General features: G+C 40.3%; 1 protein-coding gene across 3 annotated transcripts in view; it reads left to right on the forward strand.

The window, feature by feature from the left end:
- Positions 1–504: 504 nt before the first annotated feature.
- LOC105915383 (leucine-rich repeat transmembrane neuronal protein 4) overlaps positions 505–15,165 on the forward strand; it is a 95,736-nt gene continuing 81,075 nt past the window's right edge. Inside the window, exons 1-2 of one of the 3 annotated variants that reach the window (XM_021308929.2) lie at positions 505–1,397; positions 3,218–4,758. In XM_021308929.2, coding sequence (XP_021164604.1) covers positions 1,367–1,397; positions 3,218–4,758 — 1,572 coding nt within the window. In that variant the 5' untranslated portion in view covers positions 505–1,366. Of the gene's footprint in view, positions 1,404–3,217; positions 4,808–15,165 lie in introns of all 3 variants that reach the window. The other 2 variants (XM_012849474.3, XM_012849475.3) reach the window with 2 other exon arrangements.

Consider the following 15,165-nt stretch of genomic DNA (forward strand, 5'->3'; position numbering starts at 1 on the left):
ATAAACCATTTCCCTCTAAAGATTCTATCATAAATCCTAAAATTGCCTTAAATTTCTGCAGTAAGCTGTACATAGAATACTTTGTATATAGGCTTAAGATGAAAAACTATAATTATGAATAGAATCTTAAATAGCACCGCAAAGAGAGTAGCTAGAGAAATACAATATTAGCCTTAATGTTAAAATAGAAGCATTTGTAATAACCTAACAATTGGTCATATAAACAGCTCTGAAGCAAAATAAAACATTTTTGCACACTATAAACGGGAACTTTAAATGTTGATTTTGATACAGCATTAGGCTTTGTAAATGATTCTAACATTTGCTACTTTATTTTGGTAACAAGTACCTAAATATTACATTTTATTGAAGATGTCGGTTAAGTCAACAGTTATTGTCATACATTATGATAATTCGCTGACATTTTACTGAATTGTCTTTACACTTTTAAAATAAATACTAAGGTTTTTTTTTTATTGTACAATGACTGACATATATTTTAGGGAGGTCCACAAGGCTGTTTAAATGTCTAACTTCTGAAATATGTCTCAGATCTCCTCAAACATCTTATTTGAGTCATCAACGAGGTTCTGAGGTGAAGCTTCCCAAGGGTCTAAATGCAGGCCAAACAGTGTCCCCACTCCCCGGATTTAATTAATATGCAGGCTGTGCTCATGGGAACAACGAGGACCAGTTCGGTGTGGGCTGCGGAGTGTCACTCGGTGACCAGGAGAGGGCATCTCAAGTCCTGATAACTGAGTACCAACCAGCAGCATCCGTCCTCCTATTCCACGCGCAGGAGCATCATTCCTGTTGCTATATAACTGATTTATTCTCGGTGTCACGGCCAACGCGTCTAATCCACGGCCGCCTGCGCCTCCCTCTCTCCCCCTCACGCCTGAGGCAGGATACCGCAACTTGTCGTCTTCGGACCGCAGTTCAGTTCCTCTCACGTTGCTCCGCTCTCTCTCTCTCTCTCTCTCTCTCGCTGTCTTTTCCGCAACTTAGAATCAACAATTGGTGACTCCGTGATTGGAGAGCATCTCCCAGTCCTCCCACAACCTGCGCTGAAGAGTGTCATTGCCATGGCTCCGCAAGCGTGAGCGCGTCCTCCCTTCCATCCTTCGCCAGGCGCCAGGCAGAAACATGCAGGACCGAGCTGATGCCGTGCGGTAAACTAGGGACAGGGGTTGGTGAACACCTTGAGGGAGCCGCTGTCCTCTCCCGACAGGTGTGCGGCTGTGGTCGCGGCGGGTCCGACTTCGGCGCAAAGTGTGTGCGCCCTCCGCGCTTGAATGTGCAACTATTTGGGCAAAACGCCTGGCGCGCCTAACATGTGGACCCGGAACGCCTCCAAAAGACTTCCATGAGCATGAGGAAAAGCAGACGTCGTGCAAGTATGGGTATGTTCAATCTTCTGAAGAAATGTTCGCAGGTTTAAGTACAATTTAATTAAATCCGTTAGTTGTGGTGTCCTTACGTCCTGCGGTGTCTGAGTGATGGCTGCAGGCTGGCTGGGGAATCTCAAGGAGGCATTTATTTTTGGAATAAAAGAGAAAATAAAAGCTGGTTGTTAGATTGTACCTGATGAATGTGGTTATCAGTCATCCTACAAATGTCTCAAAACCACGCCTTTGAGAAAACTGTGCTGGCTGTTCCAGGGCCATTAAGGTTCACTGACTGTGCTACAAGCAGTTGTAGTCCTTGCATTAATGGTGCCTTGGGAGAGATCTTCCATCGCCCCCACCCTGGTTCACTGATAGCAAACTTTGATTGAAAGAACCCGTAATCAGCCTATAACGATTCTGACAATGGTCGACTAGGCTGTTGTGGTTTTCATGCATGACTGAATCTAACAGGGGCCTAATGCCAAAAAAAAAAAGAAAAAAAAAGAAAAAGAAAAAAAGAAGGACCAGGATTTTCACAAATAGAATGAGGGTTTTATAAAGCCTAAACTGTGTTTAAAGAACCTCTGTACAGTGTATAATAATACTGATCAGGTTTGTCTAAGCTGAGTATTTTGGACTTTGAACTGGAGAAAATCAAATGTAGTTCAGGGTCCTTAAAAACTGTGGACTAGCCCTTTAATTACCAAAGTGGCATAGTGAATCAGGTGCAACTTCAGTGCAACTTCAGTGTTATGAGTGGGCCACGGCCACATTATCTTCCTGTGCTGAGGCTGCACACAACACAGCCACCCACCCCCTTGACTGGACAAGTGAATGAGCAATAGAAAATGTTCAAATGACAAAAATCTTTTTTTTTTCTTATGCCACCCTTTATCCCAATAGCATCCTGAGTAATGAGCCATAATGCTTTTATTAAAAAAGCCACTGGATACAAGTACAGCTGCTGGTACTTTTAATGTCCTTCACAGCACTACTCAGGAGATATTTCTGTGATGTAGAGCTGAAAAAATTTAAGTGGTTTAAGCAAAAAAAAAAAAGATTTTTGATTCAAACAGAAACTACTGAAATAAGAAGTGGAGAATATTTCGTGAACTTTAAGTCCAGTTTAAATTGAAGCAGATATCAGAAACCAAGACTGAACATATATTTGACATCAGATCTTGAATCTGGGAATAACATCCAACCTAGTGGTACGCCAAAGAACCAATGAGATACACTAAAGGTGCGCTCTATATATACTCAGGAAAAGGATTTTCTGAGGACTTGGTAAAAAATATGGCAGGAATGCGCCCTGAAATCAGAATTTCGACTGAAGTTGATTTTTGTATCTAATATGGCTGCCAGAGCTAAAAATGGAGATATCAGAAATTAGTAGCTATTGTTCAGCACCTTTGACAGTTTCGATCTCAATACAGTCAGACGCAACGCTATTCAATCTAAATTTGGCAAAATATTCCTTTTGTGTTTTAACAAAAAAAAACTCAACTTCTGGGTAAAGATGGAAAGCACAATGAAACGGCATGCTTCTTTCAAACATTCAGTTCTAATGAAAACATAAATCTTATTGTTCTTTATGACAAAAAACCCCCTGGAAAAGTCCAAGCTCTGTGATCTTTCTGTTTTAAAACATCTATCAGTACAGTAATACATGAAAAACCTCATTATTTAAAAAGGCGGTGCTGGTTGCACAAACCTTCAGAGGCACCGTTCCAGAGCATTTAGTTAATACTTTTAATACTTTGTTGATTCTCAGTCTTGTCTCTCTTATGTCTACATGTTATCATATCTGCCCTTTTCTCTGTCTCTAGGTCTCTCTGTGCTTTTCAGATGGCTTATATTCACAGTGGTGATACCCACCTGGCTGCTTGCAGCTCCAAGCGGCATCCGGGAGCGCCGCTGCCCCTCGAGCTGTAGATGTGATGGGAAAATAATATACTGTGAATCCAATGCCTTCCGTGACGTGCCAAACAACGTGTCTGTGAGCACGCAGGGCCTCTCCCTCCGCTACAACAGCCTGGTGAACCTCAGAGCCCGCCAGTTCGCAGGCCTCAGTCAGCTGGTTTGGCTCTACCTCGACCACAATTACATCAACGCCGTGGACGGACAGGCGTTCCACGGCATCCGGAGGCTCAAGGAGCTGATTCTCAGCTCGAACAAGATCACACAGCTGAAAAACAACACGTTCCACGATGTCCCAAATCTCAGGAACCTCGACTTGTCCTACAACAAACTGCAGGTTCTGAAACCCAACCAGTTCTTGGGTCTGCGAAAGCTGCTCAGCTTGCATTTGAGGTCAAACTCCCTTAAAACAATCCCCATGCGGGTTTTCCTCGACTGTCGCAACTTGGAGTTTCTCGACATTGGCTACAACAGGCTCAGGAGCCTGACGCGTAATGCTTTTGCAGGACTCCTGAAGCTCATTGAGCTCCATTTGGAACACAATCAATTTTCAAAGATCAATTTTGCTCATTTCCCCCGCCTGACTAACCTGAGGGCCCTCTACCTGCAGTGGAACCGTATCAGACTGCTAACCCAGGGCCTGCCGTGGATGTGGACTTCCTTGCAAAAGCTGGACCTCTCAGGAAATGAGCTGGAAGCGCTGGAAGCCAGCACGTTTCAGTGCCTGCCTAACCTTCAGACTCTGAATCTGGACTCCAACAAGCTCAGCAATGTATCCCAGCAGACGGCGGAGACTTGGATCTCCTTAACCGCCATCAGTCTGGCTGGGAACTTGTGGCATTGTAACCCCAACATATGCCCACTGGTGTCCTGGCTCAAAGCCTTCAAGGGCAACAAGGAGACTACTATGATTTGTGCTAGTCCTAAGGAGGCCCAAGGAGAGAAAGTGACAGATGTGGTGGAGACTTATAACATCTGTACAGCAACGCCGACCCCAATCCCCTCAACGACTTTGCCTCCCACCTCCCCTTTCCAGCCTGAATTCCTGCCTCTTCCCACACAGCTGGTGGTGGATAAAAAGCTGACCTGGAACAGGACATCCTCGCCAGCTCCTTCCGAGGCCTCCCCCACTGTACCCGTGCCCGACACCGACTATGTGTCCTTCCACAAGATCATAGCTGGCAGCGTGGCACTTTTCTTATCTGTGGCTATAATTCTGCTGGTTATCTATGTGTCATGGAAGCACTATCCCAGCAGTCTCAAACAGCTCCAGCAGCGCTCGGCAGTCAAGAAGCGCCAGAAACAGGCACGGCAGACCGAGCGCTCATTTAATTCCCCTCTGCAAGAGTACTATGTGGACTACAAGCCCTCCCACTCAGAGACTATGGATATGCTGGTTAATGGGACGGGACCTTACACGTACACCATCTCAGGCTCCAGGGAATGCGAGGTATGACCGTTGCCCTCCAAAAATCCATTTCCAGTGCGAGGCATGCGAGGTAAATTTTCTAATACTCTGTGGGATAAAAAAAATACCTGCTTTCTCCTCTGCTCCTGCCTGCTTTGGGATAAGGAAACAAAGGTCAATGCATGGTGACTTGCTTTCCAATATGCTGGCCGTTTCAGTTCCATATGACTACCCTGCTGCTCAGCCCAATCATGTAATGATAAATGCTAAAATATGAGCCTTATTTTGGAGTAAACTGTAACGCATTCTACACGAAGCAGGTTCATTTTTCATTACTTACACGAAAGACTCCCCTTGATTAATCTGTGCATTAGCGGCCAGCCTTTCGGAATAAAAGCAATGTATTAGATCAAGTCACTGTGCAGGTGTTCCTCCCTTATCCTGTGTGTTTGCTACAGTAGCTGTGGTAACAAATGCACACACCATGTGAGTGGTGGTATTTGTTTTCTGTTGTATAAAGTATGTAAATCTTTGCAATCCTACCTGCTGATGATCACATATCTCATCCCCTTTTACTGCCACGAGCCGTTGTGTGTTTAGCATTTTCCTCATTGGTTCCATTTACAAAGTTCAAACAGTCGTTGCGCGCTGGAGAACACCATAACGGCCTGTAGCCAAATAAAAGATAAATTATGTATTTGGGCTCAGTTTCTGTTGGGCTATGCTGTGCTGCTGCAGTGGGAAACTGCATTATGCTACGTTTTGTTTAAGCTCATAAACATGAAGAATCTGTTCAGAGACACACCGCTGGTGCCCTTTTTTTGCCACACACTGTTTGACATTAAATAAGACTAAACTATCCTGTTTTGGGTCAGTTAGGAATTACTTAAACTATTTCTGTTTGCAAAATGTCAGTGAAGGTGATAGTGAAAGTTTTTTTTTTTTAAATCAGCAGATTATATACCCTAAAATTACATCATCTGGGAAGCTCCCAGATGATGATGCAGTATGGTTCATCCTAGAGCACAATTTATGGATGTTACAAGTATAACATAATGCGATTATCAAACCTTCTCTTCAGGAAAAAGACAGGATATGTGGCTCACAGATAAAAAAAAAAAGGTACATAGAAAGCCAGATTACAGTTTGCAAATGCAAGACCTTCCTTTTTTTGACGAGGATTATATCAAAAAAGGGAAAGTAAAAAGGGAAAAATTGAAGACTGAGAACACCATGTGAAGTACGAGGGTGACAAAATCATGTGGTAGGTTTGTTTTTCGTTTTGTTATTATTATTTTTTTGCAGCTAAAGGAACTGGTTTCCTTTTAGAAAACAAGATGGCATCAGTAGGAAAAAACATTATATGGAATAATTAAAACAACGTCTCAAGACATCAGCCAGGAAGTTAAAGAGCTCAGACAGGGTCTCTAAATGGACAACGACCCTACACATATACTGCTAAATTAGTTACAAAGTGGCTTATGGACATCATAGTCAACGTTCTGGAGAGCCTATCACAAAGAACACATTTCACTGCTGTAGGACATTTCTCGGCAGATCCACAAAGGTGTTTGAGAGCAACGAGTCCTACAAACACACCTCAGTTACAGCAGGTCTATCAGGAGGAATGGGCCCAACAGTACTTTGAATCATCTTGGTCCTGAAAAGTGCCGTATTAATAAAATTGCCTCGCCTTGCTTTGCCTGACTCCAGTAAACTACCGTGAGAAGCTTGTGGAAGAATACCAAAAATCTTTGACTCAAGTCATGTAGTTCAAAAGGTAATTTTAGCAAAAAAATGTGGAGATTTTAAGAAAGGTAATAATAACTCCAAAAGTCCTCTGTCTCTCATTATTCTGATATTTCACAAATTAATCTGATTTTGGTAATCCTAACTGACCTAAAACCAGATGGATCCGAAAGACAAAAAAATTTTTTTTTACCCTTTTATACAGTGTGTGTAAATAACTGGTTTCCACAGAAAGTGAAACCTCTGGTCGTTTTCTGAACACCGAGTTCTCATTCTTAGTAAAAACATCAATTTGCTCATGCTTAATTGGACACTTTTATGGCCTTGTAACCCCAAATATTTCACCTGTGTCTCCCGTTTTTTTTTTTTTGCCTCCTGCTCTCTGGTTCAGTCTGATTAGCAGGGCATGTTGTAGTGAGAAAGATGCAATGTCGCTGCACCCTTTTGTTCTTCAGAACAAACATGCTGGGGAGTATCGAAGGCATTTCTTTCCCACTGCATCTGTCAGTGCAGCTCAAAGACTAACTTTTACCCTCTCCCCCCGTCAAACAGCTCCTTCCCTATATTCTACATGCAGCCTATAAATAATTGTAGAATTTGCAGAGGATTCTGCTTAGGACCTCGCATTCTCCACTAAAGTCGCCAGAGAGCCTTTAGCACGAACACGTTCACTTGTCTTCAGTAGCATCAGGTTCTACAAGGAGCACAGACAGGTAAATCAGCTCTTTGTCAGATTATCTGTGGCAGAACGTTTCTCAAGCACGAGCGATGCTTGAGGTGAGATGCTCACCTTATCAATCTAGCAGCTTTCATGTGAGAATGTGGCGTGGGAGCATTAAATGGCAGACTTAATGGGGCTTTTGCTAGCTAGAATAACTAATAGCCCATCAGAGGTAAGGAGCCGAGTCGTCCCTCAGCTTTGTTATTCCGTGCCCTCTGCAGCTCAGGGGAGAAGCCTGAGCTGTTAAAAATGTAATGGGATTTTTTTTCTGTGTTGCATTTCATGCCAATCTCCATGATTCGAAAGGAGAACTCACATCTTTGATTTAAAAAATGAAAAAAAAAAAAATGCAAGTTGAAGTGAGGGTGGAACATTTTGTGCCTCAATCAGAAATTTACATGCATTCATCATGAATGTTAATTTTTTATGGGAGCTGTTCTTTTTCCAGTGAGGATGGATTATACAACTACAAAGTTTAAAAAGATAAGGACATGGTGCATATTTTTGGATTTCAAGGGGATTTTCTTGAACTCACACAGGGTTAAAAATGTATACACGTGCTCATATATGTACACATACATCCCTACTAATATTAGGTTGCAAGTTGTGCAGCGATCACATGCTTTCTGTTGGCATCAATTAGGTTCTTCCATGAATCTGTTTGGGCATTTGACCACTGCTCCGAGCAGGAACAGAGAAGATTGTTTAAAGCGTTTAATTTATTGGCAGGTATCCAGCTTTTAAAACAAGCTCCATACATTTTTATAGGGCTCAGGCTGACACTTGGCCATCTTTTGATGTGTGTTTGTATATTTGAGCTTTTGATTTAGAGTGAAGTCGGGGGGAAAAAAATGAAAATAGACCATTTTGTCAAATTTTCTCCCTCTTTTTGGAATGCACCAACCATGTAAATGGACCCACATCATGATTCAGTGATTTTAGATTTCAAAGCCTCAACTCCTCCACACACTCCTCTTGTCAATGTGGCTAAATAACTCAAACATAGTCTTCTCTGACCATAAAACATTCTCCTAAAGCATTTGACCGGTCCAGGGGCGCTGCTGCAACTTTGAATATGTTGACTTTGGTGCAGGGTATCTGGGTTTTTGTCACTTTTTTGTCCATGCCCATGTCTAAAACCATAGATATTATATACGTAGATGCCTTGTGCGGGTTCTGCCTATGCTGTGGATGAGTCAGAGCGTCTGCCATGTTGAATGTGGCGAATCTGCTGTTAGACTCAGACACTTAAACAGTATCAGAGGAACATTAATCTCAGAATATACTTTATATTCATAATATTTTTGTAACATTACGAGTTTAATTTCGTATCCCTTTTGCTTCATTCTCCTGACTTTATTCTCGTAAAGAATAAAAATAATTAAAATAATCTAACCTGGCCCTATCACTCCAGGACTTAAATAGTTCTGCAAACTGTGACTATTCTGGAAATGTCCCCCCTTAATTCTCATAATGTTACCACTTTTGTCTTTTTTTTACCTTATTCTCCTATGACTTTTTTCACATTAGTAATTTTATCTCTTTGATACTCCCCCAAAATGTCTGTTCTTAATCTACTGTGTCTATACCAGATCTTAAAAGGTTCACATGTGACACGGTTTATGAAATAATGAAGACAACAATGTTTAGATTTAACCAATTAATTTTTATATTCATAACACACACACACACACACACACACACACACACACACACACACACACACACACACACACACACACACACACACACACATATATATATATGCACATCTATATCTAAAAATAGCTCTCTGTTCTGCCAATCTCTATCAATTAATCTATATATATTTCTTTACAAGTCTATAAAAGCTCCATCTATATATTTATATCTAAACACTTAAAACATGTATACAGGGAACATAGACATTGACTTCTCTCTGCCACATACAATATGCCGGTGATGTCGGTGTGCAAACCTGCGCCCGATGAGGCGTCTACATATATATGTTTGTGTCTAAAACCCCTTTTACTGTGAATTGTAACAATTCATGGCAGGCCTGAGCCTTGGTGGCTTCTGGGTTGTTCCTGATCTTTCTAACCTTTTCCTTATTGAAGGGTTACAGTTTGATTAGCAAACTGTTGACATGTTTGATTAACATGTATTCACATAAAAAACATGATTAATCATGTTTTTATGTGAATAATTGGAATGTGCAGATATTTAAAATTGTCCTTCAAAAATCTTCTCAAAGTTGTTACTTATCCTTCTTAGATCTTCACTGACTTCTTTGGTCCTTCCCTCTGAGTTTGGTTAAATCCAGTGAGTCCTGGTAAATAATGCTTTTTTTGCTGGCAAAAAAGGTGCAAGCTTGATTACTGATGATCTGGAACCTTTGGCAACAAGTATTAAAGTTTATAGGGGAATATGCACACATACTTTTATATTCTTTTGAGCCTTTGTCCCATACCATGGAGTTGTTAAACTCACTTTACTGTGGAAATCAACACTGCTGTCCCAGTAACTTCCACCTAATGATTGACTTGAGCCAATCAAATGTTGGTCCCTGAGTAGTTTAATCAATTTCTTGTTTTATATATGTCTTTAACACATTTGGGTATTCTGATTGGGTATAATGATCCAAAACACACATCAAAGCTTCATTTGGAATAGCTAAGGCTGGTTGAAATGAAGCTTCGGGAATGTAATTTTTCCAGATTTCAGCCTGATTGAAAGTGGAAGAACTACTCTAAATGGCCGGTTCTGTATCAGGAAACCAACATTATTAAATTAACCATCTCTGAGAATAAATGAAACGATGGGTACAAAAGGTCATTAATGTCATGAAAAAAAAACAAAGGTTATACATCATGCTACACATTTATTTATGGTTGCCATGTTTATTAGCTTCTTAACAGTTGTTGTATTCCAACTCTGGAACATATTGGGGACTTTTTCCAGAGTTTACAAAACAAAGATTTTATATCCATCAAAAAGTGTTGAATTAATTTCTACACCAGGCCTTCCTCTAATTACCTTCTACCCCCTTCGGAGTCCTGAGAGTCGCCGTATTAGTAGCAGTGTGCACATTCTCTTTTTGACATGTGAGAAAGCCTTTCTGATCACAATGACTGGTAAACACAGTCTGAAGAAAGATGAAAGCGGGAGAGACGCTGTATTCAAACGAGTGGCTCCGGGGCCAAAAGCCACACTCAGGAGGGCCTTCGGTAAACGCTGGAATCCAACGCGCCCCCCTGCGCATATTTTTAGCTTTCCAAGATAGCAAGCACTTAAGCTATTAGCTGCATTTTCAATTAGGAGAGAGAGCTTTGTAATTGAAGCCCGTTATCTTGTGCACATGCCCAGACCAACAGACGTGGAGTTAATTTGTTTCTATAGATTTCCTCCAGCACAGCTCAGCAGGTCGGTTTCAACGCTGCAGACTGAACTCTCGGGGTGTGAATTTTGATGAACACTTTGAACTCCTTTTTTTTCCCAAGGTTTTTCTATAGTGGGTTATATGAAGAAAAAAAAAACCCATATATTCTCACCCCTGTGCGCCATCCGCCTCTGTGCTCACGGGCCAGTTTCTGTGTTTCTGTCCACCCACAAACCCTTTCCTGTAAAGTTACATCAGAAAATGTAAAATGTGAAAATCCCACCATCGAAGCCGCAGGCGAAAGCTTTGTGCCCGGACAAAATGTGCGGGCATTAATAAGGTGAGGAGTTCCTGCTCGCAGATAATTAAAGTGGGCTGTGTGAACGCAGATGATGTGAGGAGAAAGTCACGCCTCTGCTGCATGCACCTAGCTGCACAAATCCTGTCTAAAATAATTACATTCAAACTCGACCAATTTTCGAGCAGGAATTGTGCGAGAAGCGTTTGTGTTTCCCTCCACATGCAGATGGGTTTAGGCCAGGATGAGGCATGTTCACAAAGTTTCCACTTTTCGTTTCATTTTGCGCGAAGAATATAACAGTCTGTCCCCATCCCAGTTTTATTAAGAGGGAATAACTCCTACAACCTCGTTGCTTCGCCTTGGCCAGACCCTGAAGGCACTGCGGGGAATCCTTTTATTTACCAAACATTTGTCTAAATTGGAGGCTGTAGCAAATGAGCCCTGATTTCAAAGTGTCAGGAATAAGAAAGATGATGGATGATCAAACCACGCTGTCTTCGCCTGCCAAAATGACAGCTTGCACTTCAGCTGTGCGTAAATGCACAGAAGGGAGGCTGCCATCGAGCGAGGGGAGTTTTGACAGGTTGCAATATTTGTTGCCAAATTAATGCTCGCCACTTAAGAAAGGGACGTTTCAGTTTTTTTCTCTCTCAACTTCCATGCTGTATGGGACAGCGTTCATTGATGAAATGCTGACACGTTTATTAAAATCTGCCATTCAGTAACGCAAAGTGAGTGACGAGCATAATAAGCGGCAAGTCTGAAGCATCAAATGAAGCATCTTTGTGCTTGTACCTGAAAAAGCTGTAACCTACCCTATTTATTATCATTTGGATTGCTTGTCTCCTTGTTTAGTGGAATTGAAAATTGCTTTAGCTGCAAGACTGGCTGTCAGTCATTGATGGTTGCACAGAAGAAAACTACTTACCTGATGGTTCGGAGTTAAATGGGTTCTGTTCAACTCTCTGCAAACCCAGGTACATCAAAACGCACAAAGAAGTTACATATTAGGCGAGTTAGCTTTAATATCTATAGTAGGAATCAACCCTTCATCTTTGACTTCTCATCTGAAAAGACTTGACAAGATTTTATTATGTAGAGTATATCAAACCTGGGCCAAAACAAACAAACAAAAAAAATCTCAAAGTATTAAGCTATTTCTTTCAGAAATAATCACAGTTTTCTGATAATTCATACTGATCTGTTTATATAAAGCCACCTGACAAAATAAAAGATCCTGAAAGTCATCCCTTGTTTTCCTTTTAAATCCATGGTTAATTATCTGAAGATTCAATGCACAATCATCATCCTGTCAATTCTTCAGATTGGGGAACTGTTTCTATTCAGCAGAGAGTGATGATGTGTTAGAATACATGCAACATAGTAGAAAAATAAATTAATAAATTAATAAATACAATAACTAAGTTTAGCTGAGGTGAAATATTAAGTGTAAGATATTACATCTGTGAATGGGGTTATAAAATCTCAGGAATTTTCCAATTAGAAGCTTTCCATTAGGGCTGGACGATATAGAGAAAAAGCATATCGATAAAATAGAAATCATATTGATCGATATAGATAATTATCAACAAATTCAAAACATACATTTTAAGTGCAGCCCTGGTCATTTTATGCTGTTGCTTAATAATCAATTTTTAGATACAGACACTCAAACACTGAATTCAAACTCAACTCTTTATTCAATCAACTTTTTACTAAAACTGCAACTATTTAAAAAATGTAATGAACCCGTGCTCTCTGACCTCTTTGAAGGGGGCGGATCTTGGGGGCGGAGAGTTCCTGGGTCTGCACTTGTGATTGGTTGGGAGGATGTAATGACTAGTATTAACCTACATGATTGGCTGGAATGAAGAAGGAAGGAAAACTTTCATTCTATTGATCTTTTTATTGACCTTTTTTTCTATCATCGATATATGTCTATCGATCGATATATGTTGTTATTGAACTCTCGTCAAGCCTTACTTTCCATGTGAATTAATGGGAATATTTAAGAATTGCCAGGAATTAATGGGCATGTAAGGGTATAGACCTGATATTTAAAGTACTGAAGGTTGGTGAATAACATGGATTTTAAATGAAGTTGGGTAAATATACACATTTTGGCTTTATCCTTTTTTTTCTAGTCATGTCCTGCTTTGAGGTAAGCAGAATTGTTCTCTGGCTGCCAAACATATTTACTTTACCAAGGGAGGCTTTATAGGTATAAAGCTTCCCTTGTCACCCAACCCTTGATGATTTATTTTATTGCAGTGAAGGTATTAGGTACAAACTGATGCCAAGCATGAAGGAGGGAAAGGACAGAGACACAAAGAAAACATGTAGACAAAAAGTCCAGACAAGGCAAGCAGCTGTTAAAGAAAGATCTGACGGCCACCAACCAGGGAAAGACGATCACAGACATGGTCTTGACGAAAACGACCAAATTTCATACAGCTACACTCGAGTATACACATGCCACTCCTTACATGCACATAGTGAACTTCTAACTGCAGTGGTTTTGAGGCCACATCCACTCCTTGTACTCATCCTTCACGTGCACAGATTATTTCCAGAACCATGGACTATTAGGGCCAGATCACAAGACTATTGAAGCCATACATTTGACTCCATGGACTTAGAGACTTAGACTTAGACAACTTTATTGTCATTTTGTATGCACAGAGTACGTACAGAACGAAATTCCGTTTGCATACAGCTTGAAATTTAGATTACAGGATAAGATAAAGTTACAGGATAAAGTGCAGCAGTGATTTAACTGTACAACAATTGAAATGTAAACAATGCATTACAGGAACTGAATTAAGACTACAGGAACTGAATTAAGTTTTAATTATATTATTCCAAAAATATACTAAGTGTATGTTTTTAATATAACACATATCACATGGATGCCAGCCTATTATCAAACAATGTTTAATGTATGTTTGTTTGTAGAGCACCCCCAATTTCCACTTAATTCACACTATTTCCTAAATGTTCCATGGAAATCTTCCAACTGGGAAAATTTACAAAATCTCCCAGCTTAGCTCCCCATTGAAAGTTTCTGAAATTTGTCAGACTGTCATCCACTTAGATAAAAGCGACCCAAAAGCAGGATCAGATTCCATTGCAAGAGTTCTGGTGTAATTAGGGTGACCACATGTCTGATTATTTCACGCCTGTCCCACAAACTGAAACAATGTGCCACATTTGACTGGGTCAGATTTTGAAAAGTCAAAAGATTATGCGCTAGGCGATTTTGGAAATTTATTTAAGGAAAGCAGAACAGCAGGTATAGTCGCAGACAAGAAGCAAGTGGCTTTCAATCAAAACATGCAGCAGCCTCCCACCTCATGAGCAGCAGCGTGCCAAGATGCTCATAAAATAAAATGTAAAGGATTTTGATGCATACAGAATATTAAGGAAACTACGTCAAAGAAAAGAAAATGCTGCTACAGAGACTAGGGAAGGATTTATAACTGGGTGAGGCCAGAAAAATTTGATTCTCAAAGAGCTTTTGGTGAAGTTTGCAATGTGGAGCAACACTGTAAGAGTGAGTCGCACAAGAAACAAACAGATGAAAAGCCTCCTGTCGATCTATGGACTAATTTTTATTCAAGCCTAAAGACACCTGCCAGACAGACAACGAAACAACAGCTAAGATTAACTAAAATATTTAACTTTACACAAAAGTTTAATAATGTTTTTTCTAATAAGCTTGAAATATGTTAATCTTTAAGCACTTTTAAAGTTATTTCTCATAAACTTTATTGAACTTTTCTTTAAAGTTTAACAGTTTCATTAAACTTAAAAAAGTAAAATAATGCTTTTTATAAACTCGGGATAATGTACTGTTGTGCACTAAAAGGTAAAGCAGAAATTGATTAATGTAATGTGCAATCTGTGTTAGATTAAAATGTATGATGTAGTCATAGTGTTGGTAATGTGAGTTTCTCACAAGCATCCACTTGTCCCACATTTGGTTTTTTGAGATCTGGTCACCCTAAGTTTAATGGATGGCAAGAGCACTAATACTAATGATTGTAGAGGAAGATGAAGATGGAGCTTGTGAGCAGCAGATGAGGGCTTAGGAGTGGGTGGGACTGGACCTGAAGCCAAAAAAAAAAATCAAGATTTAAAAAAAATTCTAAATGTTTTCAAATATTTTAGCAAACCTAGATGCTAGAACTAACTGGTTCACTGATTCAGAAGATCTGGTGATAAGCGGATTTAAATATTTATGGAAGATGGTGAATGGAAAACATCAGCCCATCAGATACTGCTTCTGTAGACAAGAAGGAGACTGCTTAACCAGTCGGC

This window comes from Fundulus heteroclitus, chromosome 12, assembly GCF_011125445.2.
Source record: "Fundulus heteroclitus isolate FHET01 chromosome 12, MU-UCD_Fhet_4.1, whole genome shotgun sequence".
In the NCBI taxonomy this organism is placed as follows: domain Eukaryota; kingdom Metazoa; phylum Chordata; class Actinopteri; order Cyprinodontiformes; family Fundulidae; genus Fundulus; species Fundulus heteroclitus.